The sequence below is a fragment of the Vicugna pacos genome, chromosome 19 (assembly GCF_048564905.1).
Source record: "Vicugna pacos chromosome 19, VicPac4, whole genome shotgun sequence".
Taxonomy (NCBI): Eukaryota; Metazoa; Chordata; class Mammalia; order Artiodactyla; family Camelidae; genus Vicugna; species Vicugna pacos.
Window position 1 is genome coordinate 16,447,732 of NC_133005.1, and position 21,342 is coordinate 16,469,073.

Consider the following 21,342-nt stretch of genomic DNA (forward strand, 5'->3'; position numbering starts at 1 on the left):
AATTGCACAAGACCCTCAGGGCAAATCCTCCTTGCTGAGGATATGTTCATTTTATAGTGAACAGAATATAAGGAGATGCACTTTTAAAATATTTGCTTGAGGAATCATAACTAATACCATATATGTTATGTTAGTTTGGATCTTTCCAGAAGCAAACTCAGACAAGGATTGGGTATAAATATCTGGGAGATGTTCTCCATAAAGACTAGAAGGGGTGGGAGAAAGTGAGAGGATAGAAAAGGGAAGGGAGCCAATAAAGGATGTGTTATCGAAGTACCACCGTGGGCCACTTGATCTTAATCTCTCTGGGGAGCTCGAGCAGTCGGTGAGAATGTGCACATCAGAATAATCCCACCAGAGTGGTGAGGGAGCTGGGGTGTTGATACTCTGAATCTATGCTAATTAGGACATGCTAACTCTCATGTAGTTTGGCCCTATTGTACGAGTTTAAGTGTCAGGGGCAGCCTTCTAGCATATGGAAGTCAGGCTTGAGTGTGCTACAATCCCAAAGCACAGCAGAAGTGGGTGGAGTGCTGACAGTATCGACATATATTTGACCCAAGGTATCTAATTCATATCACTTATGATGATGTGTAAGAAAAAACTGTTTTAATGGATTAAAAATGACTTACCTTCCCTAATATTAAATTGTGCTCATCAATTTCCACTAAAATGATATCTTTAACAAACATAAAGGTGTACCTCTTGTAAATTCTTTGACAATAACGGTATGTTTATAACCAAAAATGCTGTTTATTCCACTACATTCTTGAGGAAGATTGGGAGAATTTATCCAGAATGACGTGCAAGTCACTGCAAAATAAAACACACCTTCTCTATACAGCTCAGAATATTTATAATTGTTAAAGCAAAACCAAATATTTGGTTACAATGCTTAATTTGTGGATTGCTTTGGCTTTAATGGAAACACCTGCTTTCTCCAACGTTTGGTCCCTGGGCTTCAAAAAGTTTACCCCAACGAGCAACTGCTGTGATTTAGGTCTTGAAGGCAGCTTCTAATGCTTGAGCTTTTTCTGTGATGTTCTTCTGAAAGGGCATCATGAAGTCATCAAAATCCACCTCGTAAGTGAACCTCTCCCGCCGCAGCTCCCTCTTCCTGATCAGCTCTGCTGTCATGGCTTCGGGACTCCAGGTCTTAAATAAACAACCACATCCAGAGCAGGTATGAGGGTGACAGCCAATAAATTATGCCAGTATGCAGGCAATTTTCAATACAGTTAATGTAAAAATATCAAATTTACTTCTAATTTTTTAAAAACTTACTTCTCTTACATAATATTAATGTTTACATGAGCATCACTGTTTCTGATAATGACTGAAATGCTCTTCAGTTACCACGCTGATGACTCTCCAGCCAGCTGCTGTTCACTTTTAGGATGTCAGAACAAGGGAGCAATGGAATTACTAGATCTTTTGGAGTTACTACCTTTATGTCTTATGGAGAAGTCAAAATTATTTTCACAGTAGAGGACATAAGGTGCTGGTGGTCTCTTATTCAGCATGGTTTGATGAGCATTGGTAAGACCACTCTTATTCTCCAAAGATATTTTCACATCTTTAATTGTAGATTTAGGAAGCTACTTACTGTATAAATTCAGTCTTGATTAGTATGAGACTCCTAAGTGAGATGGTGGTAATGTATACAAAAAAGGAAGGGTTGAGCTCTAAGAAGTACCCAGAAAAAAAATCTCTAGAACTTAGTAACTATGTAGGCTATAGGGAATGGCATCTCCAAAGAAGACTTCAATCATTCAAGGAAAATTAAATGCCAATATAGAAAATAGTAATACTAAATATTGGAAGCTAAACACATTGGATTTACTAAGTTGGAAGCGGTAAGACCTGGCAAAAGTACACCTTCAAATAATAACTATGAAAGATAAACTTTGGACATTTGTTTGGGTGCTCTGCATAAAATGTATTTGAAAAATGACATTATGAGTTTATATCATGTTATGATCCTTCTAAAGTACATACCCTCCGTGGAATAAATGTGATATCCATTTTTTTGGTATAACCACTGGTAATCAGTGAATTGAGATAAACCACATTATCCTTACGCATCTTCTTTTCCTCTAGTGTGGTTGGTATAGTATACACTGATGAAAGCGGTTCCTGGAAACAAGACCAAAAAACCCATCAATTACAAAAACCTATATATACTTTCTTTATATATATATATATATATATATATATATATACTTTCTGATATTATTTATTGCTCTCCATCTTACTCTGAAGCCAGAAAAAAACTAAAAATGCCACTATACAAATTATAATTTGAAATGACATAGAAAATTATTATAACTTTGGGTTGAGAGAGAGAATTAGTTTGCTTTGTTTAATGCTCTTAGTATCAGTGACAGATCACAAAAGTCTTCAAGATATCCATCCTTGACCTGTGGCCATTATTAATCAGAAGAATGCATTCCTACTAAAATGATAATTGTGCAGATATCAGGAGCTTTGGCCGATCGAGCCTCCTTTACCTCTGGCCATTCTTACCCTCTTCCCTACCCATGCTTATTACTCTTTATTGTCTGCCTATCATCCATCCCTTTACTCTGTCTACTTGACCACCTACATTTCTCTAACCCTTTCCAATTTGATAGCACTAAAGATTTTCCTTCTTGAATTTCATCCCCTGTCCTGTGTCAGCCAAGAATCTCCAGGGATTCTGGAGAAGCTTTCAGCCTAGAAATGTACTTAGAGCTTCCTGCTAATGACAAAGTCTTGATGTCTCAGAAATCCCCATAAATGACAACTTCAATATTCTGCTGATAATTTAGAGGCACCGAAACCACTCCAGATTACCAGGAACAATTTGACACCTTTAAAACTTTCTTAAGTCATTTTGCAGGGTATTCAAATTACATATCTTAGGATTCAGTAGTAATCAGTAAAATTCCTTTGGAGAGGGATGGTGGTAAGGTGGAAAGGGAAAGATGATGAAACCAAAATGAAGGAAAATCATGCTTTACTTCCTTCCTCATAAGGGTCACCTTTCTTCCCTGTTTGGGTCATCTCACCATAGCTGTATAATTTAGGACCAAGTGTATACATATCCAATTCTAGTTCTTTTTTTTCAATGTTTTAATGGTATTTGGCTGAACCAACTTAGTTTTTGAAATGAGTACTTTTTAGACTTTTCAGTAATAGGAAATTCTCACTAGGTATTTCTTTCAAAGTATTGCAAATGGTGGTGAAGACAAGGACTGCACAGTATTTGCCCAGGTCCCTGTAACAATATGTAACTGGTGCCGCAGTCCCACCAGTTACTAATGGGAGGTCAATAGCTTTTCATACCTCTTCTTTCTTAATCTCAGGGCCTTCACTCTTCACTTTAAGTGGTGGCTTGCCTTTCGTTTTTTGATTTTCTGCTGGTTTTGGCAAGTTATCCAACTTTTCTTTAATCAAACCAATTATTCTGTAGTCAGCATATGCCTTCGCAACGTCCATGGCACTATGCCCTGTTTAAAACATAAATTCAGAGTTTCATTAAACGTAATAATAATAATTAAACCATGTAGAAAAATCTCAGGACATCAGCCCTAAGCATGTGGTACTAAAGGTGATCACTGAAGCTAATGGTAAGGGTCAAGTCACAAAACTGGATCAGATACTCTCTAATGTGGACCCAGCTTTAAAATTTCATCATTTAAAGTGCCATTTATCAGCAAAACTATGTCTTCTTGTTAATTATTTTGAGCATGTTTCTTAAAAGGTTGATAGGAAATATCAGTAGATAACATTGTGAATATCTAAGTGCTGGTTCTCTTCCCATAGTGTGTGCATTCCTTTGTGTGTGACAATATTACATTGTCCTCCCCAACCAGTGATGGAAAGAAGGGAATTCAAAAAGCCCTGGGGAAGCTAGAGGTCACGAGTGCTCTGTGCAGACGGCTGGGTGTTGTGACACCTGTAATGTCCTCAGGCAGGCCTCACACAATACTACCTGTGGCTCAGAGGCTGCCTGAAGCAGCCACAGGTACTAATGCTCCTGCAGACCAAAAGCAAGCAATGGGTTCCACGCTAAGAAAATACTACCTCCACTTACTCAGGTGGGATATTTATGTTCTAAGGTAGACCTCCCATTTACTTCCTAGAGAAAGCCTCAAGTCAGGAGTGACTCTGTCCAGCTTTAGAAGGAATCCAAAGTCTACAGAGGCTTCAAACTATGCCAGTTATTAGGAATTGAACCATCAAAACAGTGTGATAACTCAACGTGATCTGCAGGCTGGTGTCAGTCCACAAACTAATGGTAACAGGGCCACCGTGAAATAAGTGCACAAATTAAGAGTAAGCATTTAGAAATTTTTATAGCAATTTGATAGAGTTTTTTTTTTTTTTGTCGTTTGAGTCTAATGATAATTTGGGGCTTATATTTTATGTTTTTCTTTTCTTTTTCCAGTACATCATTTTTCATTGTATTTTACACAAATCTCAAATGAACTTATTTACAAAACAGACTCACAGACACAGAAAACAAACTGGTGGTTACCGGGGGTAAAAGGGATAGGGAGGGAAAAACTGGGAGTTTGGATTTGCAGATACTAACTACTGTATATGAAACAGACAAACAACAAGGTCCTACTGTAAATCACGGGGAACTATATTCAATACCTTGTAATGGCCTATAACGAAGAATATAAAAAGGAACATAAATATATATATATATATATATATATATGTAAAAATGAATCACTATGCTGTATAGCAAAAATTAACACAACATTGTAAATCGACTACTTCAATTAAAAAAAAAAATCTCAGTCCACAATGGATTGTCAACATAAAGAACTGGTTCTTTAACACCAATGATCTGAACAGCACTGTGAATAAGACAAAGCTCCATAACTCTTAATTCAGGTTTGTGATTGCAGCAGTAGCTCAAGGGAAAATGTGGTTCTGTAAGTATAGATTCCGAAGGGGTTTGGAACTTAACGTAAATTCTCTTTTCTAACCCTAATCCCCAATAATGAGAACACATACCTTTTCTATTCTCCAGCTGGAATTTAGCACCGATATCGAGCAGGTATTTTACGGTATCCATCCTACAGCTCTCAATGGCTCTACTTAGGGGAGTTGAGTTGTTGATTGAAAGGGCATCTACCACGGCGCCCGATTTGACAAGAAGCTCAACAATATCTTGTTGGCCTGCGTGGCACGCAAAATGAAGCGGAGTCCACAGAAAATTATCTGTGGCATTAACATTAGCCCTGTAAAATGAGAGAGATGAGCAAGCTAAAATACGGGTTATTCTGAGCACTGGAGGCTAAAAATGCTAAGATTTCATGGTTGTTCAACTATAAACCAAGGAAGCTTTGAGTCAAGTTAAACTCTGTGCCATAATTCCTCTTGCCTCATGTTCTGCACTATATAACAGTCTTAACTTTCTTTGTGTATATATACATTTTGTTTAGTTTAAAAGGTGCTTAGATCCTAGGTGCTACAATTTTTGCAAAGGTTACATTAAGGAAAATTATAAAACTGGATCCAATGAAATCAAAGCTGACAGGAAATAAAAAAGTTATATTATTTCACTTTGTACCTACTTTCTCTATATGTTACGAATTTTTAAAATGCACATTCATGATGAAAATTCTAAGCATTATAATGTATTATTTAAAATTGCAGTCCTATTTAAAAATCCACTGCCCAAATGTTCAAATTGTCATTAAGGTCCTTTGTACCCCCTCTTGATAATAAACACATTTAAATCTTTCTTTGACATTAAACATCATAGTAACATTAACAATCATACCTTTTACCAAGTCTGCAATGACTGGGCTACTAAGTGCCTTACATATTTTAACTCACCTAATTTTCAACAAATTCTGTGAACTGTATTCTGTTAGAGCCCCATTATAAAAACAAGAAAATGGAGGCACAAAAGCTTATTCAGAAATGGTAAAAAGAAGGCATTAAACCTGAGAAATTGCTTCAGATTAAAAAGTTAAATAAAAATGCCATGCTTTTGACTGGGACATTGTGCTGTTCACCAGAAATTGACACATTGTAACCGACTATATACTTCAATTAAAAAAAAAAAAAGAAGCTAAAAAAAATGCCATGCTTTGTTATTTTAAAGATATTTACAAATGAAGCAAGGAAAAAGGAAAGAAACAGATGCTTAGTCATTATGACCACTGTCCCACTTGTTTGAATTTGTTGGGATCCCCACACAAATAAAGCAGATTAAAAAATGACTTCATGTAAAATGGCTATGTTCTAGAGACCCTCTGTACAATATTGTACTGTACACTTAAAATGTGTTCAGAGGGTAGTTATCATGCTATCTATTCTTACCACTGTAAAAAATATTTTTAAAATTTAAAATAAAAAGCAACTCTGCATCATTGAGGCAAAGCTCTGAGACCAAATTAAATCGTCTTGGGAGGCCAATGATACCCAGTCAGAAAGCTTCTTCTACCCTCAGGGTGAAAACTTCTCAGTCTTCACTTTGTGCAGAATTGTTAATTGGCAAGCTGTCTTCGCGTTCACACTCCTGCGTTCCCAACAGCCTGGTTCCTGGTATAAGAACCATCTGTAATCTAGACTTCAGTAGTGAACCGCTTTCTTGCGCAACTTAAATTCTGGAGCTGAAATCTCTTATTCTTCCTTTCACTTCCTTGAAATGTGAAGGCTCCTGAAAATGTAAACCCTACTCAACCAGAAGACATACCCCTTTTCAAGAAGAAACTTGACCGCATCTATGTTTCCATTCGCACATGCAGTCATTAGGGGTGTCTTGTAATAATTATCCTTCATGTCCACGGGTATTCCTGACTCGAACGCCTTTTTCAGAGAAGCCAGGTCGTCCGCCTTGGTGATAAAATTAATGTTTGAAAATACTTTCGCCGGATCATCAATGTACCAAGCAGAGTCATCCTGGATGGGATGTTCTGGGGGATGATCCCGATTAAAGCGACTGCAGTCTGTCACATTCTTGCAGGTTTCGATCATGTAATAGGGCGGCCCACCGTCACTGCGGCGTGGGAACGCGTGGTCCGGGATGATGCAGATGGGGAGGGGTAAGACAAACTTGCCCCTTTTGGCTCTTTTGGGCATCCTTTTTTTCTTTTTCTTAGGCCCGTAGGACCCCAAGACATAAGACTTGCTTAAGTATTTGGTTCCTTTAAAGAACTCGTTAATGTTGATCCCTCCGCCCCTGGCTTTCTCGTGAAGCTGCGCTATGGTTGCCAGCTGTTCCGCGTTCATGAAATCCTGCCTCTCCTCCAGCGCCAGCACGAAGTCCTCCTTGCTGACTGTCCCATCGCCCCTGTCCACAAACGACAGGGCTTCCCGAAGGAAAGTCTCATGTTCGATGGACCAGTCGTGCAGTCTCAGGTACAAGTGTGGATTCGGATTTTTGGCTCCTGGCCGGGCCAGTTTATTAGCGATTCGCTCCGCCCGCCGAATTTCCTTGCTGGCTGCTTTGAAACCGCCTTCCTTAGCCACAGCCTTGGGCGTTTTGTGCTGCCAGTTCTTCCATTTCAGGTCACATCCTAAAACAGGAAGCATTATGAGGAATGGTGCTGAGACATCTGCATGGCTCCACAAATAACATTCATCCAACGGTTTTCTTAATTTCAAGTCATTAGTCAAAAGTTTGTCTCCCAATAATTATGTATAGAGGTGAGCACATTTAGCAATTATAATTACAAAATTAAGCTATGATTTTTTTTTCCTGAATGCTTCACTTCGGTGAATTCTACGGGAATTATGTTTCCGATTTGTATTATCTGTCCCCAAAAGATTAGAACATTAATCTCTATAGATATTTGAAACAAATATCATATTGGGATACTTGCTAAAGAGGCTTCATGCCAAACAGGAAGAGTAAGGGTGATATTCGAATTTGGAAAGAAGCTGGGTTCAGACAGTTCAAGTAGGACCTTAGAATGCTGAATGACACCTGCTCTTTTGAATGATTATGACTGTAAATCTGGGTACAATCTTAAACTATATTTTATCTGTCTTCTCCATGAAATTACTGTAATCTATATTGACCTGCTGTTTTGCATTAAGTTCGTGTGAACAGCCTAACAGAGGAGAAAGTAATTTGTTCATCAAATCTGAAGAATTCCACGATGATAGTTGTGAAATTGGGCATTAAAATTCATTTTCCTTTTTGATCCCTTCCTTAAAAGGATGAGACCAACATTATATGGAAGTTTTCTCCACATACATGAACTTTTCTGAATGCACTGGGGAGTCTGCTTAGTGCTGTGTTGTCTGTAATAAGTGTCTTGAGACACTAAAAACTTATTGTAAGTCAGACTATGAAGATGCTCTTTCTAGTGTTTTGAATCTAGAAGGCTATTCTGCTGCTTTGCCAACGTCACATAATCAAAAAAGATTCTCTAGCAATCAGTATCTCTAGCAACCAAAATGTAAAGGCAGCTGCACACAAAAATAAAACATGCCTCTCCAACACTTTATAATTTTATTCTTTGCCAAAGAGAAAATTAATCACCAGTGTTTTTCAACATTAATACTTCGGTCAATAAGTCTACAAACAATAAATTCTGAAGAGGATATGGAGAAAAGGGAAGCCTCCAGCTACTATGGAGAACAGTATGGAAGTTCCTTAAAAAATTAAAAATAAGAGTCACCATTTGATCCACCAATCCCACTCCTGGGTGTGTAACTGGAGAAAACTCAAACTGGAAAAGATATACGCACCCTAATGTTCATAGCAGCGCTATTTACAATAGGCAAGACATGGAAGCGACCTAAATGTCCATTGACAGATGACAAAGTCAAATTCATGTCATATCACTTATATATAGAATAAAAAAAAAGATACAAAGGAATTTATTTACAGAACAGAAACAGACTCATAGACAGAGAAAATAAATCTGTGGTTACCAAAGTGGAAAGGGGGAGGAATAAATTTGAAATTTGGAATTAACAGATACACACTACTATATATAAACTGATAAACAACAAGGGTCTACTGTATAGCACAGGGGACTATATTCCTTGTAATAACCCATAATGGAAAAGAATTTATCTATCTATCTATCTATCTATCTATCTATCTATCTATCTGTCTATCTATCTATCTATGGAACTGAATCACTTTGCTGTACATCTGAAACATTGTAAATCAACTGTGCTTCAGTTAAAAAAATACCTTTGGCATTGTCAAAAAATTGTCCATCCATGTTGCCCAGGAGTGGGATTGCTGGGTCATACGGTAGTTCTAGTTTTAGTTTTTTAAGGAACCTACATACTGTTCTCCACAGTGGCTGCACCCATTTTCATTCCCTCTAACAATGTAGGAGGGTTCCCTTTTCTCCACAATCCTGTTTAGATTTTTAATAATAACCTAAAAATACTTGGGAAATGAATTTTTTCTCACTTTTCAGGCAAGGTTCATGATTTAACAGAACGTAGAGGAAGAAAAACAATTTTAATTTTCTTTCTATATATATGTGTGAGATAAACAATTGACAAGTGACAAATTCTCTGTTCATCCTCAACGTAGGAAAACTGTTAAGTTCTTTAAGCGTGAAATTGGTAGACGATTTTACCTCGCTGAGCTAAGTATCTGCAGCAATCTGCAAAACCACCCATGGCAGCATAATGAAGTGGGGTGTTCCCATTCATTGCAATCAACCCCACGTCTCCATCATAGGCAAAGAGAAGCTTCAATATCTGCAAAATAAATAGTGAATATTGTAGAAAAAAAAAAGGATGTATGATTACTGAATGAAGACTGGCACCTAGACCTGTGTGATACAGTGTGTCAATTTAAATTAAATTGAAATGAATTACATAGAAGACAGATTTCCAAAAATTCAGTCTTTTAGTTTCACTAGCCATATTTCAAGTACTCAAGAGCCAGACATGGACTGTATTGTACCATATGTATAGTACAGATATAGAACATTTCCATCATAGCCATAAGTTCTGTCAAACAACACTGATCTAGAGTATAGGATACTCTATAGTCCGCTGGGAGACTACCATTTTGGTAAATTTTGGCATTGTAGAAAGCATCAGACTATGGCAAACGTCATCGGGGAGTAAATTCTTTACCAAATAGATGTGATTTCTATTGTGATGTATACTTTTATTGCAGGGAAGACACTCAATGGCAAAAATAAAGATAATTGTGTTAAAACTCAGAGAAAACTCAGTAAAGAAGTTTTAGAAATAATTCAGAATTAAAAAAAGTAAAATTGATTTCTATTTTGTTTCTGCAATATCATGGTACCTATGAGAGATCCTTTGCTGATATGTCCAGATAATCAGAATACTTAGAGCTAAAAATTTAGGTGAGTCATTAGATGCACACAAACATCAGGGAGATAAGAGTATATTCCCCACAATTAGATTATAACATATTTTGAAGATTCTGATATGTAATGGAGTCATAAAATAGAGTAGTCCCTGTTGGCAGACTTTTAAATTGTCAGGATATAGGAAAACATTATTAGTAATATTAAATGAATAAATTCACAAGCACATAAACTTGAATAAAGAGCCAGAATACATTTTTAAGAATATTTGGTATAAAGTGTAATTTTAAAATTATTTAGGAAAATCAGGATGATAAGGCAAAAAAAATTCTGTCAGTGCAACCTACACAATATTTTAAAATTTTGAGGAAAAGGAGATAATATTTTTAGCAATGAATTTTAAAGCAAAGAGTAGATTATTACATCAAAAAAGCCTCCTTTGGCAGCAAAGTGCGCAGCGTGATGTCTGTCATTGTCAAACGCGTTCACTTCACCTCCTCTTTCCAATATCCCTCGAACTAGCTCTATCACTCCCTCTCTTGATGCTTCCATTAAAGCCGTGCGACCTGTGGACTGGGCATGAAACAGACCAAATGCTGTTTATACCTGTCATTGTTAAATAGCACATTCAGTATAAATATGATCTAAGTCCATGTGGCCTTCCTTGAAGTTACATTGACAGGTTCAGTTCTGTACAGTTGTGTTAGTTTCGTGTAACAAATAGGAAAAATGAAGCCAGTACCATGGGTCAGTGTCCAAAATGTAGAATTCTAAAACCAGAGTCAAGGTTACACCAGATGTCCCTGTGAGAACATCATGCTGAAAAATGCAGTTTCTTGCAAAGAAAGTAGAGCAAAAGGGGAGAAACGGGGTAAAACATATGCTGAAATTAGCTGGTAGGTGTTTTCTAATGGGAGGAAATTCTGTTTTTGTTGCCTGGAAATGTCAATTAAAAGAGAAGAAAATTCAATAAAATTAGCTAAATGAGGAGAGGGAGCAAAGTGATTAAGGGAAATGGCAGAACTACCTAGTTTCTTTCTGAGAAGATAAATTTTTTATTAGGCATCAGAAATGTCTTGTCTGTTTTCCTATGATGTTTTAACACTGTACGGACTAAATAACAATTTTCCAAACGTAATTAGGAAATATACTATAGAATCATGACAAGGTAAAGATAATGAAAGTATATCATTTTAAAGCATTTTGAACAGAAATGAACAGTCTGTAAACTAACAGGATAATTTTACCATATATAAATGAAAATTACATTAATAGGACTTGGTAATTTAAAAAAGGAGTATGTGTAATCACAAGAATAATCATACTGAGTTGATAGCATTTGGATTGGCTCCTTTCTCCAAAAATGTCAGGCACACATCTTGAACATCATGTGCTTCTTCGCAAGCTCTAAGGAATATTGGCTTTCCTTCATAGGTACAATTGTTGACATCTGCACCATGTTCCAACGCAATCACTGCACAGCGATAATGCCGCTTTGTAGGTAAAATGCAGTAAAACAAAATACCTGCAGAAAAAAAGAATACTTAATTAATGTTTCCTCTCTGTTTGAATCAGATAGGAAGGAACAAAGAATAATTTAAAAATCCACAATTAGCTAGCTGAAGGTAGTAGAGCAAAGGCATTTATGCCTTGGTTTTCCCCTCTGAAATCAACTGGAACACCAAGACAGAGAAACCAGAAGAGAAGCATAATCTCTGATGGGAGCTAGAAAATAGTCATAATCAAATGGGACCTGGCTTGGGAAGAATCTGAGAGCTGGTATATGAGCCCTTTTGACCCTGGGTATTTGACATCCTGCAGTCAATCCCCCAGTGCCCCTTCTTGGAATGTGCAGGGGTGTGTGGGCCAGAGGGTTACTGGTGGATCTCTGGACCCCCTCTGATACTGCAGAGTGGGAAAGGAGATGGCGCTGAATGGTGAAGTGTGCAGACTGGCCATGTTTAGAGGAAGCAGGCTGTGGGTACATGAGCTGAGAAGAAAGAGTAGGTGGCAAGGGGCACTGACATCCTGGCAAATCATTTTGTTCCCTGAAGAGAGAAAAATCCTAAATTTCCATATGAGCACCTGTGACAGACAGACCCTTAAGATAATCCATGTAAAAAATGTAACAGACTAGGGGTATTGTTATAATCTGGGAGCAGAGTGTTGGTTAGAAAGTCAGGTGAACAACAGTCAAACTTCAAACTGATTTTGTAATGATTCACTCTTTTTAAGAGGCTTCATTCAAAGAGGAACAGTAACGAGAAACTAGCATGTGACCTATGGAGGAGAAAAGACACTGAAAGAAAAGGAAAGGAACGGAACCTGATAACAAACGCTAGGCAAAAATTATATCCTCAAAAAACTATACCACATGAATATTACTGACTGACCCATTTCCATGATAGCAAAGAAATTAAATATAACATTTCCTGAAACAAAAACGCAAAGATAGACCAAACCTAGAAGGAGAACTTCTAGAAAAATAAAAGATAAATAAAAGGAAAAAATGAATTTGAGCTAGCAGAACTAGGAAACAGCAGAGAAAAGTAAAACCACTAAAGAAATAAAAGTCAAATTGGAAGCAGGAAAAAGAGCAGATATTTCCAAAACAGTGATTAGGGACATGGAGAAAAAACTTGAAAGAACTTAGAAAAAATGTAATTGAGACAATGCAAAAGTTTAAATGATCTAGAGAGACAAAGAACATTTAACATGTATGTAATTGATGTTCAATAATGAAAGACCAAACGAAACAGACAAAAAAAAGGAGCGATATAATAGAAGAAAACTCTTGAAGTGAAAAACCTAGATCTGACAGAGTTTACTGACCTCAGGAAAAATTGATAAGACATGACTATGTAAAGCTAGATAAGCAAAGTGTCCTGTGGGCATCCGGGTAAAAAAATTCAAGTCCCCTTGAAAAGTCGGTCTGGCTTCAAGACTTTGGCACAGCAACATTCAGTGCTAGGAAATAACTCAAGGAGCACTACAATGTCACCTGGGAAGGGAAATAGGGAGTTTTTATATCCAATCAAGCTATTGTTCATACATACAAGTGATGGACAGACAAGTTTAATGATGCAGGAAATCAAAGGATATAAATCCCAGAGTGAGCTAAACTACTTGATGACAAAAATGAATCTAACAGGAGATCAACAGAGAATATGTGACTAAAAGACACTTGATAGATGCTGTATCCCTTCATCATTGAACCAAAGCTTAATCACTTTAGGAATTCTAGACACAGAATAGAATATTGCAATTCAAAATAATGTAGAAATAGTAACCTAATTTAACAAAACCTTGAAGAGAAGAGAGGGAAGGAGAAAGAGTGTGAGCATTTGATTCTCTCACCATTTACTGCTGGATAAAGCAGTGAACATATTACTTGAGATATTATTAAAAGCAGATCAGGAGATAAAGTGATAGGTGTTTATTATTTAAAGATATGAAAGGAATTATTGAAAGAACTAAAATGATTATAACTTACCAAAAATTAGTACTGGAAAGGAGGTAAAAGGAGGTGAGAAGAAGGGCTCTTATACCAATATTATCTTTCATAGAAAACTATCAGTGAATGCTGTTTAAGTTGCTAATTCAAAAAACAGTTTCTGCAAGATTATACTGTATAGCAAAGGGAAATATATACAAGATCTTATGGTAGCTCACAGAGAAAAAAATGTGATAATGAATATATATATGTTCATGTATAACTGAAAAATTGTGCTCTACACTGGAATTTGACACAACATTGTAAAATGATTATAAATCAATAAAATATTTTAAAAAACCCAGTTTCTGTATATGTAGAGCTGTCAAGTTAATCATTAAAAGGGCCAAAAACAGACCATTAATTTTAGAAACTATAAGAAGGAAATTATACACATACAGCAAAATAAAACAAAGAACATACTGATCATGTAGGGAAATATTATATATATATATATTTATTTGTATATTTATATAAATTAAATACGTTATACCTTCATAATATAAAATAAATGACAGTTCTGAGGCCAAATCTATGAAGCATCTATTTAATGTACATTGGATAAAAATAAAAATCCAATTTACATGAAAATCAAAACTGAAATACATTTCATATAAGCACATGCATCTGATACAGTTACCCAGAACAGTTAAAAATACAAAGATGGTCAAGGAAATGATTGGAAACATAAAACCAAAGACTGAGAAGTCATAGCAGGCAAGAGTGAACCAAAATAGCAATCAATGACAACAACAAAATCTAGAAAAGAATACCAGGTGATGTTGAATTCATTACAAAGAACTTAAGGTGCTTATGAAATGAGTATTTTATGATAGTGTGTGCAACTCATGGCTAAAAATCTATCTAGGCTGACTACTGAAGTCACAAAGGACATGAATCAACATTCCAAGGCTGAAGCAAAAACAAAAGAAAAAAAATTGTACATAACAGAATGGGCATATTACATTTAGGACCAAGGATACATTTCCTATAAATGGGAGAACCAATGGAATGGTTGTTACAAAGAATTATTCTAGCTTTATCCTTAAAAAGAATAACTCCAGACACTGTAATTGATTTCCTAGGACAACACAGAGAAAGTATAGTTTAGGTCTAGAGTGTGTCCCACATCTTTCTAAAGATTCATTAGGTATTTTAATCATTTAAATGTTTGCTCATCCTTTGGAAACAATGTGCAGTAAGCCAGATGTCAATCATTGGAAGATAGAATGTTAATGGTGGAGAGACTACCTCAGAATAAGCAAAGCAGTTTGGCAAGTGGCAGCCATTGAATGATGAATGAGCAAGATGATCTAGGTTCACTGATGTGTGAAGACAAGGCACTGTGTGCATGAGCTGATTCATGAGCATACCGTGAGCCACAGTCAAGGCTAGACAGGCAGTGCTAATGGGGTTATGTGTGAAACCAGATTCCATATTTGTTTCAAGTTCCATTTTATATTTTTAATGCTTCCTATTTTATTTGTCATGTTGTTTTTATCATACACTCATCTTCCAGAACCTTAATAGGTTTCATATTAATTGGAATGAGTATAGTTAACCGTATGTCTGTCGCGTTTGCTTCAAATATGCATTTGACCTTGTTTACATTTTACCTTGGTTGTTTAAATTTTAGACTTTGATGCTATAAAATTTCTCAAGCTGCTTTCTTTGTGGTTTCTATCACTGCTTCAAGCTCAAAAAGGTAAACTTTTCTTTGTTACAGTTCTTCTGAGAGTCCTGAAGTTTCTGCAAAATTCCAGGTATAAGATGCCGTAAGGAAAGACTATTTCATGGTCAAATATGGAAGATGTCACTGTTTTGGGGCTTCTGACAAAATAAACATGTCTAAATTTGTTTTATCCAACGTTTCTCTAATAAATTTGACAGTGGAATTAACCAATTTTGCACATAGCACTTACCAACATCCCATCGCTTCAGTGGTCCATGAAACACACTTTAGGGAATAATTTTCTTTAGAGCTTTGAGAATTTCCTTTTTTTCCCCAGAATATAACATTTTAAAACACGTCTAAGTCCTGAATGCATCTGAAGCTTATATTGTTGTGTGGTACCATTAAGTAATGAAATCATTCTTCCTTTTATTTGTCCCCTCCTCTTGTTTTAAGCAAGTCACTTACCAAATTCGAAGTCCAGAGAGAGTTACAAAAGCAGATTCTGTCCTTGTCAGAAAGCATTAATATTATAAAATAGGATTAGTTTCTCTAATGTGGAACTGATGTTAATGGCTTTGCACTTGAAGCAACAATTTGGAACAATTGATTAAATCTACCGATTTATATTAAGCCTGGTGGTAATTTTCTTAGTGATTTTCATAAGGCTACGTCAACTCCTGCCAGAACCTTGAGTTATTTGGGCAAGAAGCTCCCAGTTGTGATCTTGAGATGGGGTTAGGGAGGGAAAGAGAGAGAAAGTACAGCTATCTCACCTTAATAATCATGGAAATGCAGTCTCTCAAGTTTCAAGTCATATTTCCAAATACATTTTTAACCCTAGAAATTTGGAATTTACGTGAGAATCCACTTTAGTCCCTCAAGTTCCCAAATGCAGCTACTTTCTACATTAGACTGCTCTTCAGAGCAAAATCCTTTTGGAGTCTTAAGTCTCGTATTACTTGGGGTTCTCAAATGTAAAGAAGAAATGCCCTCCTTTCGTCTGTTGTTCTAAATGAGGTTTTATATTTTATAATGAGTGGTTATGATTATGGAAGTATCAATGTGTCATATTGAAAGTTCTCCACATTAAAAAAAACCAGATTACTCTAATTCTAATATTCTTTTTAATTTAAAATTTTTTTTTAATTTATTCATTTATTTCTTAATAGAGGTCCTGGGGATTGAACCCAGGACCTTGTGCATGTTAATCATGAAGTCTACCACTGAGGTATACCCTCCCCTGCTAATATTCTTTCTAAATAAGAAAGTTCTCAGAACTGGTTAGAAACACCTATGCCTAAGAAATGCCCACACCATTTTCAAATTATGGGGAGATGGTGTCCTTAGATATAGGAGTGAGAATCTAGCCTTTTACTACTTTACACTCCATGAGTGACTCACTTCTAAAGTTGGAAAGCAAAAAGAAAAATCCGTTTTATTGATTTCTGGCTACAAAGTGAGTCGCATTTGTTGGATAGAATGTTGGGAGTTTTACCTTTTCCTTCGTTATCGACTATAGTCATATCAGCCTTTGCCTTGGCTAGTATTTCCATGGACAGTTCGTGGCCCAGTTCTGCAGCCCTCATCGTCGGAGTGCAGCCCATTTTGTCTTGCACATCAGGGTGAGCACCAAGGCTAAGGAGAAAGCTGACCATATCGATGTCATTGGAAACCGAGGCTAAGTGCAGGGCACTGTGTCCATTGATGGGGTCTGTGAAATTGATCAGTGCAGGGTACCCAAGCTTGGTCAGCTTCTCTATCTGCTTCTTGTCTTTGTTCCGAACACACTGAAGAACTTTGTAGATCTGCAAGTTCTCAAGTCTCTGATCTGCTAAAGCCATATTTGACTAGCTTCTTCAAAATGCTTTTGTGGACCAAAACAAAAACTATGCAGCAAAAATTGAAGCAGAAACATATAATTCAAGGTTAATTTTGTAATCTTTACTCTGATGAGATAATAGTAATATTTTAAGCCTTCTATAAGAAGAGATGCTGTTTCTTATGAAACGTTATTACTGTAATTTATTGCAACTAATTTCATGAGAGCAGAAATTAAATACAAAAACGTTTAGCTCAGCTAGCATAAAGTTAAAATATTTCAAAACAAATCTTCCATTGTAATTCATACTAGACTTGCTATGCAGTTTTCTTATTATCTCATTTGATCTTCCCTCCTTGACACAGCCTTACCATTTACCCATGAAGAAGGTGAACATAACTAGATTGCCAAGGTAAGGATCTGAGCTCCCCACTAATGCTTTGTACCAGCAGGTCCCTGACAATGTAGAGCCCATACAGATTTTAGCAGCTTGAAAAGGTTATAAAGAATGTGTAGGGGGGAGGGTTATAGCTCAGTGATATGAGCACATGCTTAGCAGGCACAAGGTCCTGGGTTCAATCCCCAGTACCTCTGTCAAAAAAAAAAAAAACCCTTAAATAAACCTAATTACCCTCCCCCCGAAAAAATTAAAATTAAAAAGTAATTAAAAAAAAGAATGTGTAGAATTTTGAGGTGCTCGTTATAAACAGGAATCTATTGGGCTCTGTGAGGTACCTAAGATGTGATGGATGCGTCATCTTACCTGGGAATGAGGCAGGTGTAGGGTTGAGAGAGCACTGTAAAGTTTCATAAATAATCCCACTGTTATGTGGTAATGGACATTCTAGTATGTAATTTTATCTCGCTGTTTATTCAGTTCCAAAAACACACAACGTTTTGAATTGAGTAGTAGGCCATGCTAGGTATGCCCAGCTTGCTTTTCTTTCTTCCCCTTTTCTGGGAACAGAACCTCATTATCATATCTGGAATCCATTCCAGATGGTACAGCGGTACTATTCTGGGCCCAATCACTGCTACAGACCTCTAAGTTGTCCCACTGCTTCCACAGCAGCCCTCTGTAGCCCATTCTCTATTCGGCGCCCAGAACAATCTTTCTAACACGTAGATCAGGTATCATCAGACCAGCTCTCACCCCCCAGTATTTCAGTACAACTATTTTTAAACACAAAGGAAAGTTGAACAGCCATACATCCCCACCACTGAGATCCTACCATTCATGCTTTATTTGCTTTATCACATACCTATCCAGCTCACTATCTCTCCAGTAATCCGTCTTATTTTTTCGTTCCATTTCAAAGTTCCAGCATACATATCCTTAACTGTAGTTCAGTACCTGCCTACAGTTCTTTTTCTCTTCTTGATCTTTTGAATATACAATATACAAGAATTAAGTGTACCATTCCATGAGTTTTGACAAATGTATACATCTTTGTAACCCAAACCCCAATCAAGATATAGAGCATTACCTTCACACCAGAAATTTCTCCCTAAACTGTCTTTTAAAAGCACTTTGATAGCTTTCCGTTGTAATCAGAATAAATCCAGGCCCCTCATGCTGATCTCTTAAGGACACTTTCCTTGCCCCTCTCCAATTCCCTCTCAATTGGAGAATTCTCTCCAATTGCCCTTGATTTAGTGATCTCCAGCCACACACACTGGCCTTCTTCTGGGTTGTGGCTCATTCTTACCCTTTGGAACTGCTTGTTCCCTCTGCCTGGGGTGCTCTTTGCTCAGAATTTCCATCAGTTGGCATTCTCACTACTCAAGTTGCAGCCACTGTATTGCTTCATCCCTTTGTTTTATTTTCTTTACAGTGAAGGGAAATATTTCTCTATATAACATTTCTAGAGATATGAAGATATATTCAATTTATGCATTGTGTACCTCCCTCACTAGTATATCATCTAGCTTTGTATTTTAATTACCATCATTTCTCCATCACCTAGATTCTGACTTATACAAGGCATTCAATAAATATTTGCTCAGTAAGTGATGACTGAAAGTTAAAAGACTGAGGAGTGTAAAAAATCAAAGAAAATGCCTAGGTTTCTGGTTTGGGCAACCTGTGTCTGAGCTGGGGAGCTCAGGATGGGGACCAGATCAGTCAGGGAGTATAGACGACTAAGCTTTGACTGTGCAGAGTTAGAATTCACAAGGCAATGGGTTAAATTATTCAGGGGGGAGATCTGAGCCTGGTCTGGGGGGAGTTATGAGGTTCTCAGCAGTTGCAGTCAGCCCGAGACTGGGTGAAGGCAAGGAGGAGAGCATCCCAAGTCATCAAGTGTATGCCGGGGTCCTTCCTCTCTTCCTACTCTCTGCCTGCTGCTGATTCTTTGTGCTACCCCCTTTGCTGCTGGAACACCAGCTGTCACATGGCTTGTGTCTTCACTGTTCTGTTTGCTGTAGCCCCTCTCTTCCCACCTAATCTGTTTACAACATGTGATGGACTTGGAAACCAGAAAAGGCAGCTTTTTAGAACCATGGGTATAAGTAGGCTCCCAGTAAGTCCTGAGCTGCCTCAGAACTCATCCACTTGGCCTTAGCTGCTTGGCTTGGCGATATTTATTTTAGCTGATGTTTATGGCTTGTTGTATTACTGTTAGCCTGGTTCTGGTTAGGTGCAGTGTTGTGACACCGCAGACATACATCCTAGACAGTATAGAGTAAGATGCTTCCCAGTTGCTTATTGCCCATGCTGAGTTGATGCAGCCTCGTTTGTAAGGACAGAGACTTCCTAAGCTGAGACTTCAACGTTGTCTCTGAGACACCCACCTCTACAAAGAACGAGCAGCATGTGGCTTTGTCCAGTTAAGCTGCAATGATGAATTCAGCAGCCTGCAGGTCAGTTTTATGGCTTGCATCCCTCTTGGCTAAATCCCCGAGTTGCTGCGGAGGGGTTGGAGAGAGATGCCTTGGGCAATATCCTTCACAACCAACTGCCAAGACTGACTCCGCTGGAGGAAAGAGCAGAAGTCCTGCCCTCTAGATCTGGGTTCCCTGTAGATTGTATAGCATCTCTGATTCTCAGGAGGGTCACCACCTGTATACACACCCCAGCGTGTGTGTGTGGCCCTGGGGCACCTTGGCATACCTATCTAACCCTCTATGGGGACAATCTCAAAAGATAGTGGAATAGAACAGGATTTCTTGAACTGAAGTTCATCTTTGGAGTCTGGATGCTTTACATTTAAATGAAAATCTGCAGAGTGTGTGTGTCCAGGTGCATTTTTTTCCCCTGTAGGGAGAGGTCCACAGAGCTCAGCAACTTCTCAAAGTAGCCTGTGAGGCAACAGTGGTTGGTTGGAAAGAGGACCGGTCCAGCGGAAAGAGGGAGGATTGAAGAGGGAAGATCAGCTCTTGCTGTTGTGATCCTCCCTCCTCTGCATTCCTTATACAAAGGAGTTGGATAAACCTGGACAGGTCACCTACCTAGTTTGTGCCTTGGTCTCTTCATCTGTGAAATGGGAATAAGAATAGTGTGCATTTCATGGGGCTGGGTGAAGCAGAAATGAGATCAGCTTTGTAAAGTATTTAGCCAAATCTCTCACAAAGACTTGCCATGAATAAATCGGACATCTGGGTTCCAGCTCACCCATAAGCCACAGTTTACTCTTGGGGGTTTTCTGTACTGTCCAGTTCAATTTTAGATCTCAGAAAAATCTGGAAGGGAGGGTGGATAAGATGTAATTTCAAAGGAAAGGCTAGATCTAGGCACGGACCAAGGTACTAAGCTCACCTCTTAGTTGCCAGGACGATCAGGAGCCACGGATGTCCAGGCACCCACGTACCTCGGCCTGCGGGGCAGGTTCTGATCCCCTGCTGCCTGTCGCGGGCGGGCCCCAGCTGCGACCTCGGGCTCCCAGAGCCCGGCTTGGGCGCCTGGCTGTGAATGGTGTCCCTTTGGGCAGAGCAGGCGAGCTGGCGCACGGGGCAGCAGGGAAGCGGGTGTGTGTGTCCATGGGCCGCGCGGCCAGGTGAGCACAGAGGGAGGGGTGGGAGCAGGCGACACTGGCCGATTGTGAGCGTGGGCCGCGCAAGCGAGGCCCCGCTGCCAAGGCAA

The 21,342-nt window shown here is 38.1% G+C and overlaps 1 protein-coding gene across 5 annotated transcripts; it reads right to left on the minus strand.

The window, feature by feature from the left end:
* Positions 1-839: 839 nt before the first annotated feature.
* Positions 840-21,251, minus strand: ANKEF1 (ankyrin repeat and EF-hand domain containing 1). 5 transcript variants are annotated; one of them, XM_072943825.1, is made up of 10 exons: positions 21,019-21,251; positions 16,938-17,328; positions 11,600-11,799; positions 10,698-10,847; positions 9,564-9,687; positions 6,707-7,529; positions 5,014-5,240; positions 3,328-3,491; positions 1,999-2,136; positions 840-1,155 (listed from the first exon to the last, which is right to left on the minus strand). In XM_072943825.1, the coding sequence occupies exons 2-10, from the start codon at positions 17,281-17,283 to the stop codon at positions 997-999; spliced, it is 2,331 nt and encodes a 776-aa protein (XP_072799926.1). In that variant the 5' UTR covers positions 17,284-17,328; positions 21,019-21,251; the 3' UTR covers positions 840-996. The 5 variants fall into 5 exon arrangements, with proteins under 5 accessions (XP_072799926.1, XP_072799928.1, XP_031530836.1 ...); XM_072943827.1 differs by lacking the exon at positions 21,019-21,251 and adding an exon at positions 15,384-15,516 and having other exon boundaries at positions 11,542-11,799; positions 16,938-17,019; XM_031674976.2 differs by lacking the exon at positions 16,938-17,328.
* Positions 21,252-21,342: the final 91 nt, after the last annotated feature.

What these genes read in the sequence shown, in the direction of transcription:
- ANKEF1 (XM_072943825.1), bottom strand. Translation starts at nt 17,283, where the DNA reads ATGGCTTTAGCAGATCAGAGACTTGAGAACTTGCAGATCTACAAAGTT. An exon ending in CCAAAGGAGGCTTTTTTGAT is followed by an intron (nt 9,688 to 10,697) that starts GTAATAATCTAC and finishes TTTATTTTGCAG; the next exon opens with ATATTGAAGCTTCTCTTTGC. An exon ending in TCACATTTATTCCACGGAGG is followed by an intron (nt 1,156 to 1,998) that starts GTATGTACTTTA and finishes TGTTTATTTAAG; the next exon opens with ACCTGGAGTCCCGAAGCCAT.